Source organism: Lethenteron reissneri, chromosome 67 (genome assembly GCF_015708825.2).
Source record: "Lethenteron reissneri isolate LAM-NWPU_2019-01 chromosome 67, ASM1570882v1, whole genome shotgun sequence".
NCBI lineage: Eukaryota > Metazoa > Chordata > Hyperoartia > Petromyzontiformes > Petromyzontidae > Lethenteron > Lethenteron reissneri.
The window spans coordinates 7,430,959-7,453,588 of record NC_083845.1 but is presented as its reverse complement, the minus strand read 5'-3'; the positions used below and the strand labels follow the sequence as shown (position 1 = coordinate 7,453,588).

Below are 22,630 nucleotides of genomic sequence, written 5' to 3'. Positions count from 1 at the left end.
ATTAACATCATGCTAATCTCTCACATTAACATAATGCTAATTTCTCACATTAACATCATGCTAATTTCTCACATTAACATCATGCTAATCTCTCACATTAACATCATGCTAATTTCTCACATTAACATCATGCTAATCTATCACATTAACATCATGCTAATTTCTCACATTAACATCACGCTAATCTCTCACATTAACATCGTGCTAATCTCTCACTTTAACATCATGCTAATTTCTCACATCAACATCACGCTAATCTCTCACATTAACATCGTGCTAATCTCTCACATGAACATCATGCTAATTTCTCACATTAACATCATGCTAATCTCTCACATTAACATCATGCTAATTTCTCACATTAACATCACGCTAATCTCTCACATTAACATCGTGCTAATCTCTCACATTAACATCATGCTAATTTCTCACATTAACATCGTGCTAATCTCTCACATTAACATCATGCTAATTTCTCACATTAACATCACGCTAATCTCTCACATTAACATTGTGCTAATCTCTCACATTAACATCATGCTAATCTCTCACATTAACATCATGCTAATCTCTCACATTAACATCATGCTAATCTCTCACATTAACATCATGCTAATCTCTCACATGAACATAGCCACTTCCGTATCCTCGTCGAGGAGGCCGCTCTCCTCCTATTTTACAGTTACATGCTAATTTCTCACATTTAACATCACTAGCCCCATGCGTTTCTACCCTTGTGAAGTTGCGATGGGACTTTGTGGAGTGAACGTTGAGATTTATAAGGGACACGGGGTGACCAATAAGGTCTGAGTTGGTCTGTAACAAGGTAGGGCTCTGATAAGGGGTTGGCTGACAGGTATGGTAATGTATAGTGTAGTGTATAGTGTATAGTAGTGTAGTGTATAGTGTAGTGTACAGTACCCATAGACTCAACACTGCCCATAGACTCAACACTGCCCATAGACTCAACACTGCCCATAGACTCAACACTGCCCATAGACTCAACACTGCCCATAGACTCAACACTGCCCATAGACTCAACACTGCCCATAGACTCAATACTGCCCATTGACTCAACCCTACCCATAGACTCAACACTGCCTATAGACTCAACACTGCCCATAGACTCAACACTACCCATAGACTCAACACTACCCATAGACTCAACACTGCCCATAGACTCAACACTACCCATAGACTCAACACTACCCATAGACTCAACACTGCCCATAGACTCAACACTGCCCATAGACTCAACACTACCCATAGACTCAACACTGCCCATAGACTCAACACTACCCATAGACTCAACACTGCCCATTGACTCAACACTGCCCATAGACTCAACACTGCCCATAGACTCAACACTGCCCATAGACTCAACACTACCCATAGACCAACACTGCCCATAGACTCAACACTGCCCATAGACTCAACACTGCCCATTGACTCAACACTGCCCATAGACTCAACACTGCCCATAGACTCAACACTGCCCATAGACTCAACACTACCCATAGACCAACACTGCCCATAGACTCAACACTGCCCATAGACTCAACACTGCCCATAGACTCAACACTGCCCATAGACTCAACACTGCCCATAGACTCAACACTGCCCATAGACTCAACACTGCCCATAGACTCAGCACTGCACATCGACTCAGCACTGCACATAGACTCAACACTGCACATAGACTCAGCACTGCACATAGACTCAGCACTGCACATAGACTCAACACTGCACATAGACTCAGCACTGCACATAGACTAAACACTACCCATAGACTCAACACTACCCATAGACTCAACACTGCCCATAGACTCAACACTGCCCATAGACTCAACACTGCACTTAGCACGGTTATACGGTGCGATAGAAGTTCAACATATGTACAAATGACGCAATGTTCATTGTTTTGTGCTCCACAGGACTTGCTCGTTCTGGAGGAGCAGGAGGTACGAGGCCTTTGTCGAAACGTCTGACCACGTGATTCCGTGATTCCATGACTCCATGACCACGTGACCACGTGACTCTGTGACCATGTGACCACGTGACCGCGTGACTCCTTGACCGTCCATATATTGTTAACGAAATCAAATTAACCGATAAATATGAACCAAATAACAAAAATATATAGAACCGAGTAATCGGTTTTTACCCTTTTAACTGGTACAAAAACTGACGCCTTTATACAAGGCATCATGTTTGCAATAACCACAACACAAGCAGTCAAAATGCAAACAAAAATAAACAACTCTGATAATGATATGCACTGTCCTTGAAGTTGATTGGTCCACACCCGAGACAGCTTTTCTTAGAGCCTAGTCTCCATTCTTTTTGTTTGCATTTTGACTGCTTGTGTTGTGGTTATTGCAAACATTATCCCTGGTCCAACCCATGTGAGACTAGGCTCTAAGGAAAGCTTCAAGGACAGTGCACATTATCAGAGTTATGTCTTTTGTTTGTATTATGACTGCAGGTATTGCGGTCTATGCAAACATGACTCCTTGTAAAAAGGTGTCAGTTTTGTTGCCAGATAGAAGGGTAAAAAAACAATTATTATATAGAACCTGTTTAGCCTGCCATTCACAAATGAAAACTAAATTACTGGTATATATTACTTGCATGGTTTAAAAAGTTGTAATGAGGGCCTGGCAAGAAAAGAATTCTCATTGATGGCTCCAAGCGCAAATGAGTACCTGGTGCGGTGTGTAAACATCGCCACTAGGGGAGACAAAGGCGGCCGGGCGTGGTTCTGGCAACCCACCCCCTCGTGCGTCGTGCCAGCCTTCATAGGTGCTGCTACTCGCTATAACAGCACTTGCTCCGAAAGTATGTTAAGGCTACACGGGGGGTCTTTGTCTTTGTTTTTGGTAGTGATGCTGCTGCTGATAATGACGATGACCCAGTTCCTGATGATGTTGTGATGATGATGATGATGCTGGTAATGATGCTGACAATGATGACCCATTTAATGATGACGCTGCTACGATGACGATGATGATGATGCTGCTGCTGATTGTACACGTGTGCACATTTGCATGTATGCCCGTTACACGAGTGCGTCTGTGCGTGCATGTCCATGTGTGTGCGCGTGTGTGTCCGTGTGTGTGTGCGTGCGTGCGCGTGTGTGTGCGCGTGTCCGTGCGTGCGCGTGTCTGTATGTGCATGTGTGCCTGTGTCCGTGCGTGTTCCCCTCGCCCAGGGCTCGGTAAATTTCAAATTCGGCGTCCTCTACGCGAGGGAAGGGCAGCTCACCGACGACGAAATGTTCAGCAACGGTGAGCGCCGAACGGTGGCCGGGTGAACGCCACCGACGGAAATTGCCGCGGTGGCCGGGAGATGTTGACTACCTCGCCCGGTGTGCAGGAGGTCGTGGGTTCGATCCCGACCCGGTGACGTGAGAACAAATGTAACTTTTCGATTTAAAGCTTTCGTGACTGCAGGGATTCATCTTCTTGGTTCTTTCGGTGAAGTCACGTAGAAGGGAAATAATAAAATAATAAAAATAAAACATAATAAAATACAATTCTCACGACAGTCAAAGCAACCCACGATGTTCTCTATGAAGACTTGTTTTTAGAACCAGTCAAAGCAAATTTCGATTTAAAGCTTTCGTGACTGCAGGGATTCATCTTCTTGGTTCTTTCGGTAAAGTCATCACGTAGAAGGGAAATAATAAAATAATAATAATTTAACATAATAAAATAGCCGTCCTCAGGACGGCTGCTTGCATTGTGGCCGAAACGTCGTGAGAATTGTATTTTATTATGTTTTATTTATTTTATTTTATTATTTCCCTTCTACGTGACTTTACCGAAAGAACCAAGAAAACAAATGTAACGATACTAGCTTCACAAAGTCGAAGGGTTCTCCCCACGTGTTCGCCCACCGATGTCAACGCGTGCCTGGAATCCTCTCGTGGAGTTGTTGCAAATTCTCAGAAGTGTTAACATGTTTTTGAAGCATCCTGTAATATAAAAAATACATGTACAGTATTAATGTAATAATAATATTCAAATAAATGTATTAATGTAATATTAAAATATGTGTATTAACATTATAATAATATAAAAATGCACGTATTTATATTATAATACAAAAATAGGTGTATTGACATTATAATACTATGAAAATGAATGTATTAATATTATAATAATGTAAAAATAAATTTCCTTTAACATTATGAATCTGCTTCTCTGTGCCTCTTCCGCTTTCAGAGACGGGCAGCGAAGACTTTGACAAGTTTCTGGGTCTCCTGGGGGAGCAGATTTCTCTCAAGGGCTGGGTGGGCTACCGTGGCGGCCTGGACACCAAGAGTACGTTGGCACGCGTAGGGGTAGGGGTAGTAGTAGTAGTAGGGGTAGTAGTAGTAGGGGTAGGAGTAGGGGTAGGAGTAGGGGTAGTAGTAGTAGTAGGGGTAGTAGTAGTAGGGGTGTAGTAGTAGGGGTAGGAGTAGGGGTAGTAGTAGTAGTAGGGGTAGTAGTAGTAGGGGTGTAGTAGTAGGGGTAGGAGTAGGGGTAGTAGTAGTAGTAGGGGTGTAGTAGTAGGGGTAGGAGTAGGGGTAGTAGTAGTAGTAGTAGGGGTAGGAGTAGGGGTAGGAGTAGGGCTAGTAGTAGTAGGGGTGTAGTGGTAGGGGTAGTAGTAGTAGGGGTGTAGTAGTAGGGGTAGTAGTAGTAGGGGTAGGAGTAGGGGTAGTAGTAGTAGGGGTAGGAGTAGGGGTAGTAGTAGTAGGGGTGTAGTGGTAGGGGTAGTAGTAGTAGGGGTAGTAGGAGTAGTAGTAGTATTAGTAGGGGTGTAGTGGTAGGGGTAGTAGTACTAGGGGTAGTAGTAGTAGGGGTAGGAGTAGGGGTAGTAGTAGTAGGGGTGTAGTGGTAGGGGTAGTAGTAGTAGGGGTGTAGTAGTAGGGGTAGTAGGAGTAGTAGTAGTATTAGTAGGGGTGTAGTGGTAGGGGTAGTAGTACTAGGGGTAGTAGTAGTAGGGGTAGTAGTAGGGGTAGTAGTAGGGGTGTAGTAGTAGGGGTAGGGGTGGAGTAATAGGGGTGTATGTGTGTAGTAGTAATAGGGGTGTAGGTGTGTAGTAGTAGGGGTAGGAGTAGGGGTAGTAGTAGGGGTACTAGTAGTAGGGGTAGTAGGGGTAGTAGTAGGGGTAGTAGTATTTGTAGTAGTAGTAGGGGTGGAGTAATATGGGTGTAGTAGTAGGGGTGGTAGTAGTTGTAGTAGTAGGTGTGTAGTACTAATAGGGGTGTAGGTGTGTAGTAGTAGGGGTATAGGGGTAGGGGTAGTAGTAGGGGTGTAGAAGTAGGGTAGTAGTAGTAGGGGTGGAGTAATAAGGGTGTAGGTGTGTAGTAGTAATAGGGGTGTATGTGTGTAGTAGTAGGGGTAGGAGTAGGGGTAGGAGTAGGGGTAGTAGTAGGGGTAGTAGTAGTTGTAGTAGTAGGGGTGTAGTAGTAGGGGTAGTAGTAGTAGGGGTGGAGTAACAGGGGTGTAGGGGTGTAGTAGTAGGGGTATTAGTAGGGGTGTAGTAGTTGTGTAGTAATAGGGGTAGTAGTAGGGGTAGTAGTAGTGGTGGCAGTAGTCATAGGGGTAGTAATAGGGGTAGTAATAGGGGTAGTTGTAATAGAGGTGTAGTAATAGGGCTAGTTGTAATAGGGGTAGTAGTAGGGGTAGTAGTAGTGGTATAGTAGTTGTAGTGGTGTAGTAATAGGGGTAGTAGTAATATAATAGGGGTAGTAGTAGTGGTATAGTAGTAGTATTGGTGTAGTAGTAGTAGGGGTATAGTAGTAGTAGTGGTATAGTAGTTGTAGTGGTATAGTAGTTGTAGTGGTATAGTAGTTGTAGTGGTATAGTAGTTGTAGTGGTATAGTAGTTGTAGTGGTATAGTAGTAGTAGTGGTATAGTAGTTGTAGTGGTATAGTAGTTGTAGTGGTATAGTAGTTGTAGTGGTATAGTTGTTGTAGTGGTATAGTAGTTGTAGTGGTATAGTAGTTGTAGTGGTATAGTAGTAGTAGTGGTATAGTAGTTGTAGTGGTATAGTAGTTGTAGTGGTATAGTAGTTGTAGTGGTATAGTAGTTGTAGTGGTATAGTAGTTGTAGTGGTATAGTAGTTGTAGTGGTATAGTAGTTGTAGTGGTATAGTAGTTGTAGTGGTATAGTAGTAGTAGTGGTGTAGTAGTAGTAGTGGTATAGTAGTTGTAGTGGTATAGTAGTAGTAGTGTTTGTGTTGTGCGTGGCGCGTTCAACGCCACGTGACACAGCGCGTGGATTTTTTTATTGTTTGGTTATTTGTTGCTGGTGACTTTGTTTCGTATCGAAATCGGCTCCAGTGCTATTTTCTCGCTCTCTCTTTCTCTCTCTCTCTCACTCTCTCGCTCGCTCTCTCTCTTCCGCATCGTCGTCGTTCAATCAGACGACACAACGGGAACACACGCGGTCTACACCATCTACCAGGGACACGAGATCATGTTCCACGTGTCCACCATGCTCCCGTACTCCAAGGACAACCGACAGCAGGTACACACACTGACACAGCTGCTACACACACTGACACAGCTACACACACTGACATAGCTACTACACACACTGACACAGCTACTACACACACTGACACAGCTGCTACACACACTGACACAGCTGCTACACACACTGACACAGCTACTACACACACTGACACAGCTGCTACACACACTGACATAGCTACTACACACACTGACACAGCTACTACACACACTGGCACAGCTGCTACACACACTTACACAGCTGCTACACACACTGACACAGCAACTACACACACTGACACAGCTGCTACACACACTGACACAGCTGCTACACACACTGACACAGCTACACACACCGACACAGCTGCTACACACACTGACACAGCTGCTACACACACTGACACAGCTGCTACACACACTGACACAGCTACTACACACACTGACACAGCTACTACACACACTGACACAGCTGCTACACACACTGACACAGCTACTACACACACTGACACAGCAGGTACACACACTGACACAGCTACACACACTGACACAGCAGGTACACACACTGACACAGCTACTACACACACTGACACAGCTACTACACACACTGACACAGCTACTACACACACTGACACAGCTACTACACACACTGACACAGCAGCTACACACACTGACACAGCTACACACACTGACACAGCAGGTACACACACTGACACAGCTACTACACACACTGACACAGCTGCTACACACACTGACACAGCTACACACACTGATACAGCAGGTACACACACTGACACAGCTACTACACACACTGACACAGCTGCTACACACACTGACACATCTATTACACACACTGACACAGCTGCTACACACACTGACACAGCTACTACACACACTGACACAGCAGGTACACACACTGACACAGCTACTACACACACTGACACAGCTGCTACACACACTGACACAGCTGCTACACACACTGACACAGCTGCTACACACACTGACACAGCTGCTACACACACTGACACAGCAGCTACACACACTGACACAGCTGCTACACACACTGATACAGCTGCTACACACACTGACACAGCTGCTACACACACTGACACAGCTACACACACTGACACAGCAGCTACCCACACTGACACAGCTGCTACACACACTGACACAGCTGCTACACACACTGACACAGCTGCTACACACACCGACACAGCTACTACACACACTGACACAGCTACTACACACACCGACACAGCTACTACACACACTGACACAGCTGCTACACACACTGACACAGCAGGTACACACACTGACACAGCTACTACACACACTGACACAGCTACTACACACACTGACACAGCTGCTACACACACTGACACAGCTGCTACACACACCGACACAGCAGGTACACACACTGACACAGCTACTACACACACTGACACAGCTGCTACACACACTGACACAGCTGCTACACACACTGACACAGCTACACACACTGACACAGCAGCTACCCACACTGACACAGCTGCTACACACACTGACACAGCTGCTACACACACTGACACAGCTGCTACACACACCGACACAGCTACTACACACACTGACACGGCTACTACACACACCGACACAGCTACTACACACACTGACACAGCTGCTACACACACTGACACAGCTGCTACACACACTGACACAGCTGCTACACACACCGACACAGCAGGTACACACACTGACACAGCTACTACACACACTGACACAGCTGCTACACACACTGACACAGCTGCTACACACACTGACACAGCTACACACACTGACACAGCTACTACACACACTGACACAGCTGCTACACACACTGACACAGCTGCTACACACTGACACAGCTACTACACACACTGACACAGCTACTACACACACTGACACAGCTACTACACACACTGACACAGCTACTACACACACTGACACAGCTGCTACACACACTGACACAGCTGCTACACACACTGACACAGCTACTACACACACTGACACAGCTACACACACACTGACACAGCTACTACACACACTGACACAGCTACTACACACACTGACACAGCTACACACACACTGACACAGCTACTACACACACTGACACAGCTACACACACACTGACACAGCTACTACACACACTGACACAGCTACTACACACTGACACAGTGTATAGTGTAGTGTATAGTAGTATATAGTAGTGTATAGTGTAGTGTATAGTGTAGTGTATAGTAGTGTAGTGTATAGTGTAGTAGTGTATAGTGTAGTGTATAGTGTAGTGTATAGTAGTTTAGTGTATAGTGTATAGTAGTGTATAGTAGTGTAGTGTATAGTGTAGTGTATAGTAGTGTATAGTAGTGTATAGTGTAGTGTATAGTGTATAGTAGTGTATAGTGTAGTGTATAGCGTAGTGTATAGTGTAGTGTATAGTGTAGTGTATAGTGTAGTGTTTAGTAGTGTATAGTGTAGTGTTTAGTAGTGTATAGTGTAGTGTATAGTGTAGTGTATATTGTAGTGTATAGTGTAGTGTATAGTAGTGTATAGTGTAGTGTATAGTGTAGTGTATATTGTAGTGTATAGTGTAGTGTATAGTGTAGTGTATAGTGTAGTGTGTAGTGTATAGTGTATAGTGTAGTGTGTAGTGTAGTGTGTAGTGTAGTAGTGTATAGTGTAGTGTATAGTAGTGTATCGTATAGTAGTGTATAGTGTAGTGTATAGTGTAGTGTATAATAGTGTATAGTGTAGTGTATAGTAGTGTAGTGTATAGTAGTGTATAGTGTAGTGTATAGTGTATAGTGTAGTGTATAGTGTAGTGTATAGTAGTGTATAGTGTAGTGTTTAGTAGTGTATAGTGTAGTGTATAGTAGTGTATAGTGTAGTGTATAGTAGTGTATAGTAGTGTATAGTGTAGTGTATAGTAGTGTAGTGTATAGTGTAGTAGTGTATAGTGTAGTGTATAGTAGTGTATCGTATAGTAGTGTATAGTGTAGTGTATAGTGTAGTGTATAGTGTAGTGTATAATAGTGTATAGTGTAGTGTATAGTAGTGTAGTGTATAGTGTAGTGTATAGTAGTGTATAGTGTAGTGTATAGTGTATAGTGTAGTGTATAGTGTAGTGTTTAGTAGTGTATAGTGTAGTGTATAGTAGTGTATAGTGTAGTGTATAGTAGTGTATAGTAGTGTAGTGTATAGTGTAGTGCATAGTAGTGTATAGTGTAGTGTATAGTGTAGTGTATAGTAGTGTATAGTGTAGTGTATAGTGTAGTGTATAGTGTAGTGTATAGTGTAGTGTATAGTGTAGTGCATAGTAGTGTAGTGTATAGTATGTAGTGTAGTGGAGCGATTAGTCGTTAACAGGGCTAAGTCGCGGAGTGTCCCTGCTGCATCACAGCTCTCGAGCGAGCTGTGACGCCGACGTCCCCACGACGTTCCCACGACGTCCACGTGCTCCCGTCATCACCCCCCCTACCCCGCCCACCAGGTGGAGCGCAAGCGGCACATCGGCAACGACATCGTCACCATCGTGTTCCAGGAGGGCGAGGAGTCGTGTGTGTCCTTCAAGCCCTCCATGATCCGCTCGCATTTCACGCGTATCCACTCCCCTGCCGTCACGCGCACGCACACGCACACACATACACACACGTGCACACACGGTCACACACGTGCACACGCACACACGCACACACGCACACACACACACGCGCACACACACACGCACACACACACACGCACACGCACACACACGTGCACACGTACATACGCGTGTGTACACGTACACACACGTGTACACGTACACGCGCGTATCCACTCCCCGCCGGCACGCGCACACACACACGCGTGCACACACACATGCACACAGACACACACACGCACACACGCACACACACGCACACGCATGCACACACGCACACGCGCACACACACACGCACACACGCACACACACACATACGCACACACACACACGCACACACACACGCACACACACATACGCACACACGCACACGCATACACACACGCATACACACACGCACACACACACGCACACACACGCACACACACACACGCACATGCGCGCACGCGCGCACACACATACGCACACACGCACACACGCGCACACGCGCACACACACGCATGCACACGTACACACATGCACACCCGTGTATTATCCCCTCCGTCACGCGCACACACACACATATACACGCACACGCACACACACACACACGCACACATGTACACACACACACACGCACACACGCACACACGCACGCACACACACACACGCACACACGCGCACACACACGCACACACACGTACACACGCGTGTGCGGACGTACACACACGCACACACACACACGCACAAACACACACGCACACACACACGTACTCACACACGCACACACACGTGTATTTGTCCTTAACGTTCGCGACGGCCAGACATCTTTGCCTTGGTGAGGTTCAACAGAGCCACGGACAGCTACAGGTACCACCACCGCACGTGTGCTGCGTGTCTGTGCGTCACCTGTGCACGTGCACTCCGTGAGTGGGCGTGAGTGAGTGTGAGTTAGCGTGCGTGCATGAGTGTGCGTGAGTGAGTGGGTGAATGAGTGTGAGTGACTGAGTGAGTGTGAGTGACTGAGTGAGTGTGTGTAAGCGTGTAAGCGTGTGAGTGAGTGAGTGTGCGTGCGTAAGTGTGTGTGTGAGTGACTGAGTGTGTCTGTGTAAGTGAGTGTGTGTGTGACTCGCCCCGCGTGTTCCCGCTGCAAGGCTTCGTATCTTCTCCGAGGAGAGCGAGAGTGAGTGAGTGTGAGTGAGTGTGTGACTGAGTGAGTGTGTGCGTGAGTGAGTGAGCGTGAGTGAGTGAGAGTGAGCGTGTGTGAGTGAGTGTGTGACTGAGTGAGTGTGACTGAGTGTGTGTGAGTGAGCGTGAGTGAGTGTGAGTGAGTGTGTGACTGAGTGAGTGTGTGCGTCAGTGAGTGAGCGTGAGTGAGAGAGCGAGAGTGAGTGAGTGTGAGTGAGTGTGTGACTGAGTGAGTGTGACTGAGTGTGTGTGAGTGAGCGTGAGTGATTGAGTGAGTGTTAGTGAGTGTGAGTGACTGTGAGTGTGCGTGCGTGACTGAGTGAGTGAGTGAGTGACTGACTGAGTGAGTGACTGAGTGAGTGAGTGACTGAGTGAGTGAGTGACTGACTGAGTGAGTGACTGAGTGACTGAGTGACTGTGTGTGAGTGAGTGTGAGTGACTGAGTGTGTGTGTGACTCGCCCTATACGCAGGCTGCGCGTCTTCTCCGAGGAGAGCGTGCGTGAGTGAGAGTGTGTGAGTGTGTGTGTGAGTGACTGAGTGACTGAGTAAGTGTGTGTGTGAGTGACTGAGTGACTGAGTAAGTGTGTGTGTGAGTGACTGAGTGACTGAGTGAGTGTGTGTGTGAGTGACTGAGTGACTGAGTAAGTGTGTGTGTGACTGAGTGACTGAGTGAGTGTGTGTGTGAGTGACTGAGTGACTGAGTGAGTGTGTGTGTGAGTGACTGAGTGACTGAGTAAGTGTGTGTGTGTGACTGAGTGACTGAGTAAGTGTGTGTGTGAGTGACTGAGTGACTGAGTGAGTGTGTGTGTGACTGAGTGACTGAGTAAGTGTGTGTGTGAGTGACTGAGTGACTGAGTAAGTGTGTGTGTGACTGAGTGACTGAGTAAGTGTGTGTGTGAGTGACTGAGTGACTGAGTGAGTGAGTGTGTGTGTGACTGAGTGACTGAGTAAGTGTGTGTGAGTGACTGAGTGACTGAGTGAGTGTGTGTGTGAGTGACTGAGTGACTGAGTGAGTGAGTGACTGAGTGACTGAGTAAGTGTGTGTGACTCTCCCACTGCAGACTGCGCATCTTCTCCGAGCAGAGCGTGAGTGTTAGTGTGTGAGTGACTGAGTGAGTGAGTGAGTGACTGAGTGAGTGTGTGAGTGTGAGTGTAAGTGAGTGTGTGTGTGAGTGAGTGAGTGACTGAGTGAGTGACTCACCCTATACGCAGGCTACGCATCTTCTCCGAGGAGAGCGTGAGTGAGTGAGTGTTAGTGAGTGACTGAGTGACTGAGTAAGTGTGTGTGTGACTGAGTGACTGAGTAAGTGTGTGTGTGAGTGACTGAGTGAGTGTGTGTGTGAGTGACTGAGTGACTGAGTAAGTGTGTGTGTGAGTGACTGAGTGGCTGAGTGAGTGAGTGAGTGACTGAGTGACTGAGTGAGTGTTGTGTGTGTGAGTGACTGAGTGACTGAGTAGGTGTGTGTGACTCTCCCACTGCAGACTACGCATCTTCTCCGAGGAGAGCGTGAGTGTTAGTGTGTGAGTGACTGAGTGAGTGACTGAGTAGTGTGTGAGTGTGAGTGTAAGTGAGTGTGTGAGTGAGTGAGTGACTGAGTGAGTGACTGAGTAAGTGTGTGTGTGACTCTCCCACTGCAGACTACGCATCTTCTCCGAGGAGAGCGTGCCGCTGTTTGGGCCCCCGCTGCCCACTCCGCCGGTGTTCACCGACCACCACGAGTTCCGGGACTTCCTCCTCGTCAAGCGTGAGTCGATCCCCCATGCCCCCTGCCCCAACAGGCTGTTAAGGCTACACGGGAGATCTTTGTCTCTGTGCGTGCGTGTTCACGTGCGTGTGCGGCAGAGGTCGCAACCGGGTACCCGATACCCGTACCCTACCCGATACCCGGCTACCCGTACCCGGCCGGGTACGGGTACGGGTAGCCGTTTGCGACCCTGGTGCGGCCGGGTACGGGTACGGGTAGACCGTGAGTCACTGGTGAGTCACCGTTTGTCACTCATTTCGGGTAGGGTACGGGTACGGGTAGGGAACGGGTACCCTACCCGACTGGGTACGGTACCCATTTGCGACCCTGGTGCGGCCGGGTACGGGTAAGGAATCAAAACCCGTTTGCGCCCTCTGGTGTGCGTGTGTGCACGTGCGCGTGTGTGTCTGTGTGCGTGCGTGTGGGGAGCGGTGGTGCAGCGGTTAACGCGCTGCGCTATGAACCTGGCGACCCGGGTTCGATTCCCGCTCACGGCCAACACCCACAGTGGCGATCATCTGAACCGGTACCGGGCCTCCCCTAGGTCGACTCAGCCTCAAATGAGTACCTGGTACGGTGTGTAAACATCGCAACTGGGGGAGACAAAGGCGGTCGGGCGTGGTGCTGGCCATCCACCCCCTCGTGTACCGTTCCGGCCTTCATAGGTGCTACTCGCTAACAGCACTTGCCCCTACAGTCTGTTAAGGCTATACGGGGGATTTTTGTCTTTTGTGTGCGCATGCGTGTGTACATGTGTGTGTGTGTGTGCGTGTGTGCGTGTGCGTGTGCCCGACTTTCGCCGCAGTGATCAACGGAGAGAAAGCCACTCTGGAAACGCCGACATTTGCGCAGAAACGCCAGCGGACGCTGGACATGCTGATACGCTCCATGTACCAGGACTACACGCCCGACCTCTACAAGGTGAGAGCGAGAGTCAAGCCGAGGAGGAGGAGGCCTCAACCCCCTACCGGGACATGTGAAGAGCTCTACGGCTCATCGGATTCCTCCCGCAGCGTCAAATAAATGTTCCGATTCTGGCTCGGCACGTGGATGAGCGGAGACGCGCGTGGGTGACGCGGTGAACGAGCGGAGGTAGGTGTGGGTGACGCGGTGAGCGAGCGGAGGCAGGCGTGGGTGACGCGGTGAGCGAGCGGAGACAGGCGTGGGTGACACAGTGAGCGAGCGGAGACAGGCGTGGGTGACGCGGTGAGCGAGCGGAGGCAGGTGTGGGTGACGCAGTGAGCGAGCGGAGACAGGCGTGGGTGACACAGTGAGCGAGCGGAGACAGGCGTGGGTGACACAGTGAGCGAGCGGAGACAGGCGTGGGTGACGCAGTGAGCGAGCAGAGGCAGGTGTGGGTGACGCAGTGAGCGAGCGGAGGCAGGCGTGGGTGACACGGTGAGCGAGCGGAGGCAGGTGTGGGTGACGCAGTGAGCGAGCGGAGACAGGCGTGGTTGACACAGTGAGCGAGCGGAGACAGGCGTGGGTGACGCAGTGAGCGAGCAGAGGCAGGTGTGGGTGACGCAGTGAGCGAGCGGAGACAGGCGTGGGTGACGCAGTGAGCGAGCGGAGACAGGCGTGGGTGACGCAGTGAGCGAGCAGAGGCAGGTGTGGGTGACACAGTGAGCGAGCGGAGGCAGGCGTGGGTGACACGGTGAGCGAGCGGAGGCAGGTGTGGGTGACGCAGTGAGCGAGCGGAGACAGGCGTGGTTGACACAGTGAGCGAGCGGAGACAGGCGTGGGTGACGCGGTGAGCGAGTGGAGGCACGCGTGGGTGACGCTGTGAACGAGTGGAGGCACGCGTGGGTGACGCTGTGAACGAGCGGAGGCACGCGTGGGTGACGCTGTGAACGAGCGGAGGCACGCGTGGGTGACGCTGTGACGAAGCGTCACCCACCACGCCTACCCACCGAGGTCACGCACGCGCGTGGCGAACGATTCCATTAGCTCCGTGGCCTGGCCCTGCTTGGCCCTGACCGTTAGCTCCCGGCTTGGCTCGGTAACCAGCCCTGTGGTGGGACACAAAACAACAATAAATATAATTATGTATAAATATAATTACGTATAAATATAATTATACACAAATATATATTATTTAATATATACACAAATAGATGAGTCGATTGAAAAAGCCCAGAATGCCGTGGGGCATGGGCCGGTGGGAAAATGTCGGCGCGGCGAAATCGAAGACACCGTCGCCTCTCACCACTCACCCACCACTCACCCACCACTCACTCACCACTCACTCACCACTCACCCTCACCACTCACCCTCACCACTCACCCTCACCACTCACTCACCACTCACCCTCACCACTCACCCTCACCACTCACCCTCACCACTCACCCACCACTCACTCACCACTCACTCACCACTCACCCTCACCACTCACTCACCACTCACCCTCACCACTCACCCACCACTCACCCACCACTCACTCACCACTCACCCTCACCACTCACTCACCACTCAACCTCACCACTCACTCACCACTCACTCACTCACCACTCACCCTCACCACTCACCCTCACCACTCACCCTCACCACTCACCCTCACCACTCACCCACCACTCACCCTCACCACTCACCCTCACCACTCACCCTCACCACTCACCCTCACCACTCACTCACCACTCACCCTCACCACTCACCCTCACCACTCACCCTCACCACTCACTCACCACTCACCCTCACCACTCACTCACCACTCACCCTCACCACTCACTCACCCTCACCACTCACCCACCACTCACCCTCACCACTCACCCTCACCACTCACCCTCACCACTCACCCACCACTCACCCACCACTCACCCTCACCACTCACCCACCACTCACTCACCACTCACCCTCACCACTCACCCACCACTCACTCACCACTCACCCACCACTCACCCTCACCACTCACCCTCACCACTCACCCTCACCACTCACCCTCACCACTCACCCACTACTCACTCACCACTCACTCACCACTCACCCACCACTCACTCACCACTCACACTCACCACTCACCCTCACCACTCACTCACCACTCACCCACCACTCACTCACCACTCACCCACCACTCACCCTCACCACTCACCCTCACCACTCACCCTCACCACTCACCCACCACTCACCCTCACCACTCACTCACCACTCACCCTCACCACTCACCCTCACCACTCACTCACCACTCACACTCACCACTCACCCTCACCACTCACTCACCACTCACTCACCACTCACCCTCACCACTCACCCTCACCACTCACCCACCACTCACTCTCACCACTCACCCTCACCACTCACCCTCACCACTCACCCTCACCACTCACACTCACCACTCACCCTCACCACTCACTCACCCTCACCACTCACTCACCACTCACCCTCACCACTCACTCACCACTCACACTCACCACTCACCCTCACCACTCACTCACCACTCACTCACCACTCACTCACCACTCACACTCACCACTCACCCTCACCACTCACCCTCACCACTCACCCTCACCACTCACCCTCACCACTCACCCTCACCACTCACTCACCACTCACCCTCACCACTCACTCACCACTCGCCTCACCACTCACCCTCACCACTCACCCTCACCACTCACCCTCACCACTCACACTCACCACTCACTCACCACTCACCCTCACCACTCACACTCACCACTCACTCACCACTCACTCACCACTCACCCTCACCACTCACACTCACCACTCACTCACCACTCACTCACCACTCACCCTCACCACTCACCCTCACCACTCACCCTCACCACTCACTCACCACTCACCCTCACCACTCACTCACCACTCACCCTCACCACTCACCACTCACTCACCACTCACCCTCACCACTCACTCACCACTCACCCTCACCACTCACTCACCACTCACCCACCACTCACCACTCACTCACCACTCACCCTCACCACTCACACTCACCACTCACCCTCACCACTCACTCACCACTCACCCTCACCACTCACTCACTACTCACCCTCACCACTCACTCACCCTCACCACTCACTCACCCTCACCACTCACCCTCACCACTCACTCACCACTCACTCACCCTCACCACTCACTCACCACTCACCCTCACCACTCACTCACCACTCACCCTCACCACTCACCCTCACCACTCACACTCACCACTCACCACTCACTCACCACTCACCTCACCACTCACCTTCACCAATCACTCACCACTCACCCTCACCACTCACACTCACCACTCACCACCCTCACCACTCACTCACCACTCACTCACCCTCACCACTCACTCACTCCTCACCCTCACCACTCACATCACCCTCACCACTCACTCACCCTCACCACTCACTCACCACTCACCCTCACCACTCACTCACCCTCACCACTCACTCACCACTCACCCTCACCACTCACTCACCACTCACCCTCACCACTCACTCACCACTCACCCTCACCACTCACCCTCACCACTCACTCACCCTCACCACTCACTCACCACTCATCACCACTCACCCTCACCACTCCCCTCACCACTCACTCACCTCACCACTCACTCACCACTCACTCCCACTCACTCACCACTCACCCTCACCACTCACCCTCACCACTCACTCACCACTCACTCACCCTCACCACTCACTCACCACTCACCCTCACCACTCACTCACCCTCACCACTCACTCACCACTCACCCTCACCACTCACTCACCCTCACCACTCACTCACACTCACCCTCACCACTCACCCTCACCACTCACCCTCACCACTCAATCACCACTCACCCTCACCACTCACTCCCTCTCTCCAGAACATGCTGAACCGCCGCTCTCTGAGTGACGTGCTGCCCGAGTCGCCGCGCTCGGCGAGGAAGAAGGAGGAAGCACGCCGGGCGGAGTTCGTCCGCGTTGGGCAGGTGGGCAACCCCCCCACCACCACCCCCCCACCACCCCCACTACCCCCCCCCCCCCACCATCACCACCCCCCCCCCCACCAACCCCCCCCCACCACCACCCCCACCACCCCCCCACCACCACCCCCCCCACCACCATCCCCCTCCACCTCACCACCCCCCACCACCACCACCCAACCACCCCCCCCACCACCCCCTTCACCACCACCCCACCACCCCCCCCCACCACCCCACCACCACCCCCCCACCACCACCCCCTACCAACCCCCCCCCACCACCCCCCCACCACCCCCCCCCACCACACCCCCCACCACACCCCCCACCACACCCCCCACCCGGCCCCCACACGACTCACCACGTGGGGGGGCTGCCCCCCCCCGTACGCTCGAGGAACTCCGGCCCCGCGTCCGACTTCGCAGTCGCGGCCGTCGGGCAAATGCTTGTTGATAATTGATAATTGGTTTCGATTTAAAGCTTTCGTGACGTAGAAGGGAAATAATAAAATAAAAAAAATAAACATAATATTATATTACTTTATTACGTTTTATATTGTCATTATTTTATTATTTCCTTTCTACGTGACATTACCGAAAGAACCAAGAAGATGATAATTGGTTTTTTACCCTTCTATCTGGCAACAAAACTGACACCTTTTTACAAGGAGTCATGTTTGCATAGACCACAATACCTGCGGTCGTAATGCAAACAAAAAACACAACTCTGATAATGTGTGCACTGTCCTTGAAGTTGATTGGTCCACACCCGAGACAGCTTTCCTTAGAGCCTAGTCTCACATGGGTTGGACCAAATGACGCCAAAAGGCGCACAACTCAAAGACAATGCACCATCAGAGTATGAGAGCTCGAGGTGCAATTGCTTGTTGTTGATGGTTGTTGTTTGATGGTTGTTGTTGTTGTTTGGTTGTTGTGTAGGCGCTAAAGCTGAAGACGATCGTGCGCGGGGACGCCCCGACGAGTCTGGCGACGACAGGGCTGTGCAGGAAGGAGGTGAGCGAGACCCGTCGCAGTCAAAGGCTCTAATCCCACTCCCCTCGAGTTGAGCAGCACGTGGAGATGGAATGTGACAATCGTTGCTGACGCTGATTGGTCCACACCAGAGACGGCGGCCATCTTCTTTAGTGGACCAATCAGTCTCAGCGACAATGCCACTCACTCACGCTCACTCACGCACGCACGCTCACTCACTCACGCTCACTCACTCACGCTCGCACGCACACTCACTCACTCACTCACGCTCACTCACTCACGCTCACTTACGCTCACGAGCACTCACTCACACTCACTCACTCACGCTCACTCACTCACTCAGGCTCACTCACTCACTCACTCACGCACGCTCACTCAATCACGCTCACTCACGCTCACTCACTCACGCTCACTCACTCCGCTCACATCGCGATCACTCACTCATGCTCACTCACTCACTCATGCACGCTCACTCAGTCACGCTCACTCACGCTCACTCACTCACTCAATCACGCACGCTCACTCACTCACGCTCACTCACTCACGCTCACTCACTCACTCATGCACGCACGCTCACTCACTCACGCTCACTCACTCACTCACACTCACTCCCTCACTCACACTCACTCACGCTCACTCACGCTCACTCACTCACGCTCACTCACTCACGCTCACTCGCGATCACTCACTCATGCTTACTCACTCACTCATGCACGCTCACTCAGTCACGCTCACTCACGCTCACTCGCGATCACTCACTCACGCTCACTCACTCAATCACGCACGCTCACTCACTCACGCTCACTCACTCACGCTCACTCACTCACTCATGCACGCACGCTCACTCACTCACGCTCACTCACTCACTCACACTCACTCACTCACACTCACTCACTCACGCTCACTCACTCACTCACACTCACTCATGCTCACTCACTCACGCTCACATCACTCATTCACGCTCACATCACTCTCACTCACACACGCTCACTTACACACACTCACTCACGCTCACGTCACTCCCTCACTCACACTCACTCACACTCACTCCCTCACTCACACACTCATGCTCCTCACTCACTCACACTCACTCACTCCCTCACTCACTTACTCACTCATGCTCACTCACGCTCACTTACACACACTCACGCTCGCTCACTCACTCCCTCACTCACACTCACACTCACTCACATCCCTCACTCACTTACTCACTCATGCTCACTCACTCACGCTCACTCACTCACTCACTCACGCTCACTCACGCTCACTCACTCACGCTCACTCACTCACTCACGCTCACTCACTCACGCTCACTCACACTCACTCACGCTCACTCACTCACGCTCACTCATTCACTCACGCTCACTCACGCTCACTCACTCATGCTCACTCACACTCACTCACGCTCACTCACTCACGCTCACTCACTCACTCACTCACAGCTCACTCACTCACTCACGCTCAACTCACTCACACTCACTCACAGGTCTGTCGGAAAGACAGCGTCTGAATTCTTCACCTGAGGACGGCTGCTTGCGTTGTGGCCGAAACGTCGTGAGAATTTTATCTTATTATGTTTTATTTTTATTATTTTATTATTTCCCTTCTACGTGACTTTACCGAAAGAACCAAGAAGATGAAACAGATGCCTTTATCGAAGAATCGATATTCTGCATTTAAAACCGACTCGCACAGTGGAAGGGTACCTGACTGGGGGTCCCCGCCCCCCCCCCCCCCCCGATCGGGGACCCCGAATCCCGGGGGGCCACAGCTCCCCTGCTAGACAGGGGAGGATGTACACGGGGGGGGGGGGCGGGGGGCACGGGTGTCGCTGTGGACGCTAACCGCTGCACCACCGCTCCCTACACCTATATATAGACAACAACAAACCCCCGTTGACAACTTAGTAGCGGTGACGTCAACACGGCGCTTGTGCCAGGCTAGGTGCACTTCAAGGCCACGTGAAGTGTCGAACGCCCGCCGGCAGGAGGTCACGGGGCAGACCCAGCAGGTGCCGTGGGTCGACTGACCGAGATGACCGGCAGCTGTGTCAGTGTGTGTAGTAGCTGTGTCAGTGTGTGTACCTGCTGTGTCAGTGTGTGTAGTAGCTGTGTCAGTGTGTGTACCTGCTGTGTCAGTGTGTGTAGTAGCTGTGTCAGTGTGTGTAGCAGCTGTGTCAGTGTGTAGCAGCTGTGTCAGTGTGTGTAGTAGCTGTGTCAGTGTGTGTAGCAGCTGTGTCAGTGTGTGTAGTAGCTGTGTCAGTGTGTGTAGCAGCTGTGTCAGTGTGTATAGTAGCTGTGTCAGTGTGTGTAGCAGCTGTGTCAGTGTGTGTAGCAGCTGTGTCAGTGTGTGTACCTGTTGTCGGTTGTCCTTGGAGTACGGGAGCATGGTGGACACGTGGAACATGATCTCGTGCCCCTGGTAGATGGACACGGGTGTCGCTGTGACGCGGCACCTGCAGGCGTCTTGCTCGCGATGCCGCTGACGGACCGGCCCTCCACCCCCACAGAGGGTAGCCCATCTATGGGGGGGGCAGTGGCGTCACCTAACCTTGACCTAACCTTGACCTAACCTTGACCTAACCTTGACCTAACCTCGACCTAACCTTGACCTAACCTCGACCTAACCTCGACCTACGGCCTCAACGTTGCGTTGGGGGGCTCCACCGTTGCCTGGGTAACCCGTCACGCGCCTCGCGAAAAACGAACGAAAATGAACGAGAATCACCCGAATGTGTTACCCGTGGCCTGACGCGTCTTTCTGCGAACGTCTCTCGGGTGACAACGTTGGAAAGCTCCCTGAGCACTTTCTCCGCGCGTGCATCGGGTCTCCTTCTTCGCAGACGGAGCGGGAAGGCGGCCGGGTGATGGTCGTGCGTTATGCCGGACGAACGGCAGAGGTCGCAAACGGGTTTTGATTCCTTACCCGTACCCGGCCGCACCAGGATCGCAAACGGGTACCCGTACCCGTACCCTACCCAATACCCGGCTACCCGTACCCGGCCGGGTATCAGGTAGGGTACGGGTAAGGGTGCCCGATCGCGACCTCTGGGATGAAGCCGTGTTGCAGGCGCGGGTGGGTTGATTCTAGGAACTTGAATTGTGAGAAGAGACAAGACGTTGGGAAATGAGTGACAAACGGTGACTCACCAGTGACTCACGGCCTACCCGTACCCGTACCCGGCCGCACCAGGGTCGCAAACGGGTACCCGTACCCGGCCGGGTACGGGTAGCCGGGTATCGGGTAGGGTACGGGTATCGGGTACCAATGTAGTGACATAAGAAGGGAGGGGCTGCTGTAGGCACTGGGTTCCCAGGGGGTCCAGACGCTTTTAAGCCTCTGGGCGCCAGGCGCTGGGTTCCCAGGCGCTTAAGCCTTTTTGGCGCCGCCAACGGGGGGGGGGGGGCTGTGTGTGCTCTGTGGGATGTCTGGTGGCGCACACGGCCCCACCCCTCGTCGGACCAGGCATAAAAGGAGAGCTCCCTGGACGATCGGGGCCCAGTTGTAACTCAAGACCCAAGACCCACGACCAGCCATCTGAAGACCCTGGGATGCTGTGAGAGCCAGCGCTGGGACTCTGGAACTCCCGACTCTACGACCTTGTGAGGGCGAGCGTAGCCAGAGTAGAGTATCTAGAGTATCTAGGCTGTGTAGCTAGGCTGTGTACCTAGGCTGTA

General features: G+C 51.6%; 1 protein-coding gene across 1 annotated transcript in view; it reads left to right on the top strand.

Annotated features, from left to right (window-relative positions):
• The window catches only part of GARNL3 (GTPase activating Rap/RanGAP domain like 3), an 89,918-nt gene that overhangs the window by 50,496 nt on the left and 16,792 nt on the right, over positions 1-22,630 (top strand). Inside the window, exons 3-12 of the mRNA XM_061578714.1 lie at positions 1,935-1,961; positions 3,212-3,287; positions 4,227-4,325; positions 6,415-6,518; positions 10,002-10,110; positions 10,955-11,000; positions 12,958-13,064; positions 13,870-13,985; positions 17,866-17,970; positions 18,900-18,974. Coding sequence (XP_061434698.1) covers positions 1,935-1,961; positions 3,212-3,287; positions 4,227-4,325; positions 6,415-6,518; positions 10,002-10,110; positions 10,955-11,000; positions 12,958-13,064; positions 13,870-13,985; positions 17,866-17,970; positions 18,900-18,974 — 864 coding nt within the window. The remainder of the gene's footprint in view (positions 1-1,934; positions 1,962-3,211; positions 3,288-4,226; positions 4,326-6,414; positions 6,519-10,001; positions 10,111-10,954; positions 11,001-12,957; positions 13,065-13,869; positions 13,986-17,865; positions 17,971-18,899; positions 18,975-22,630) is intronic.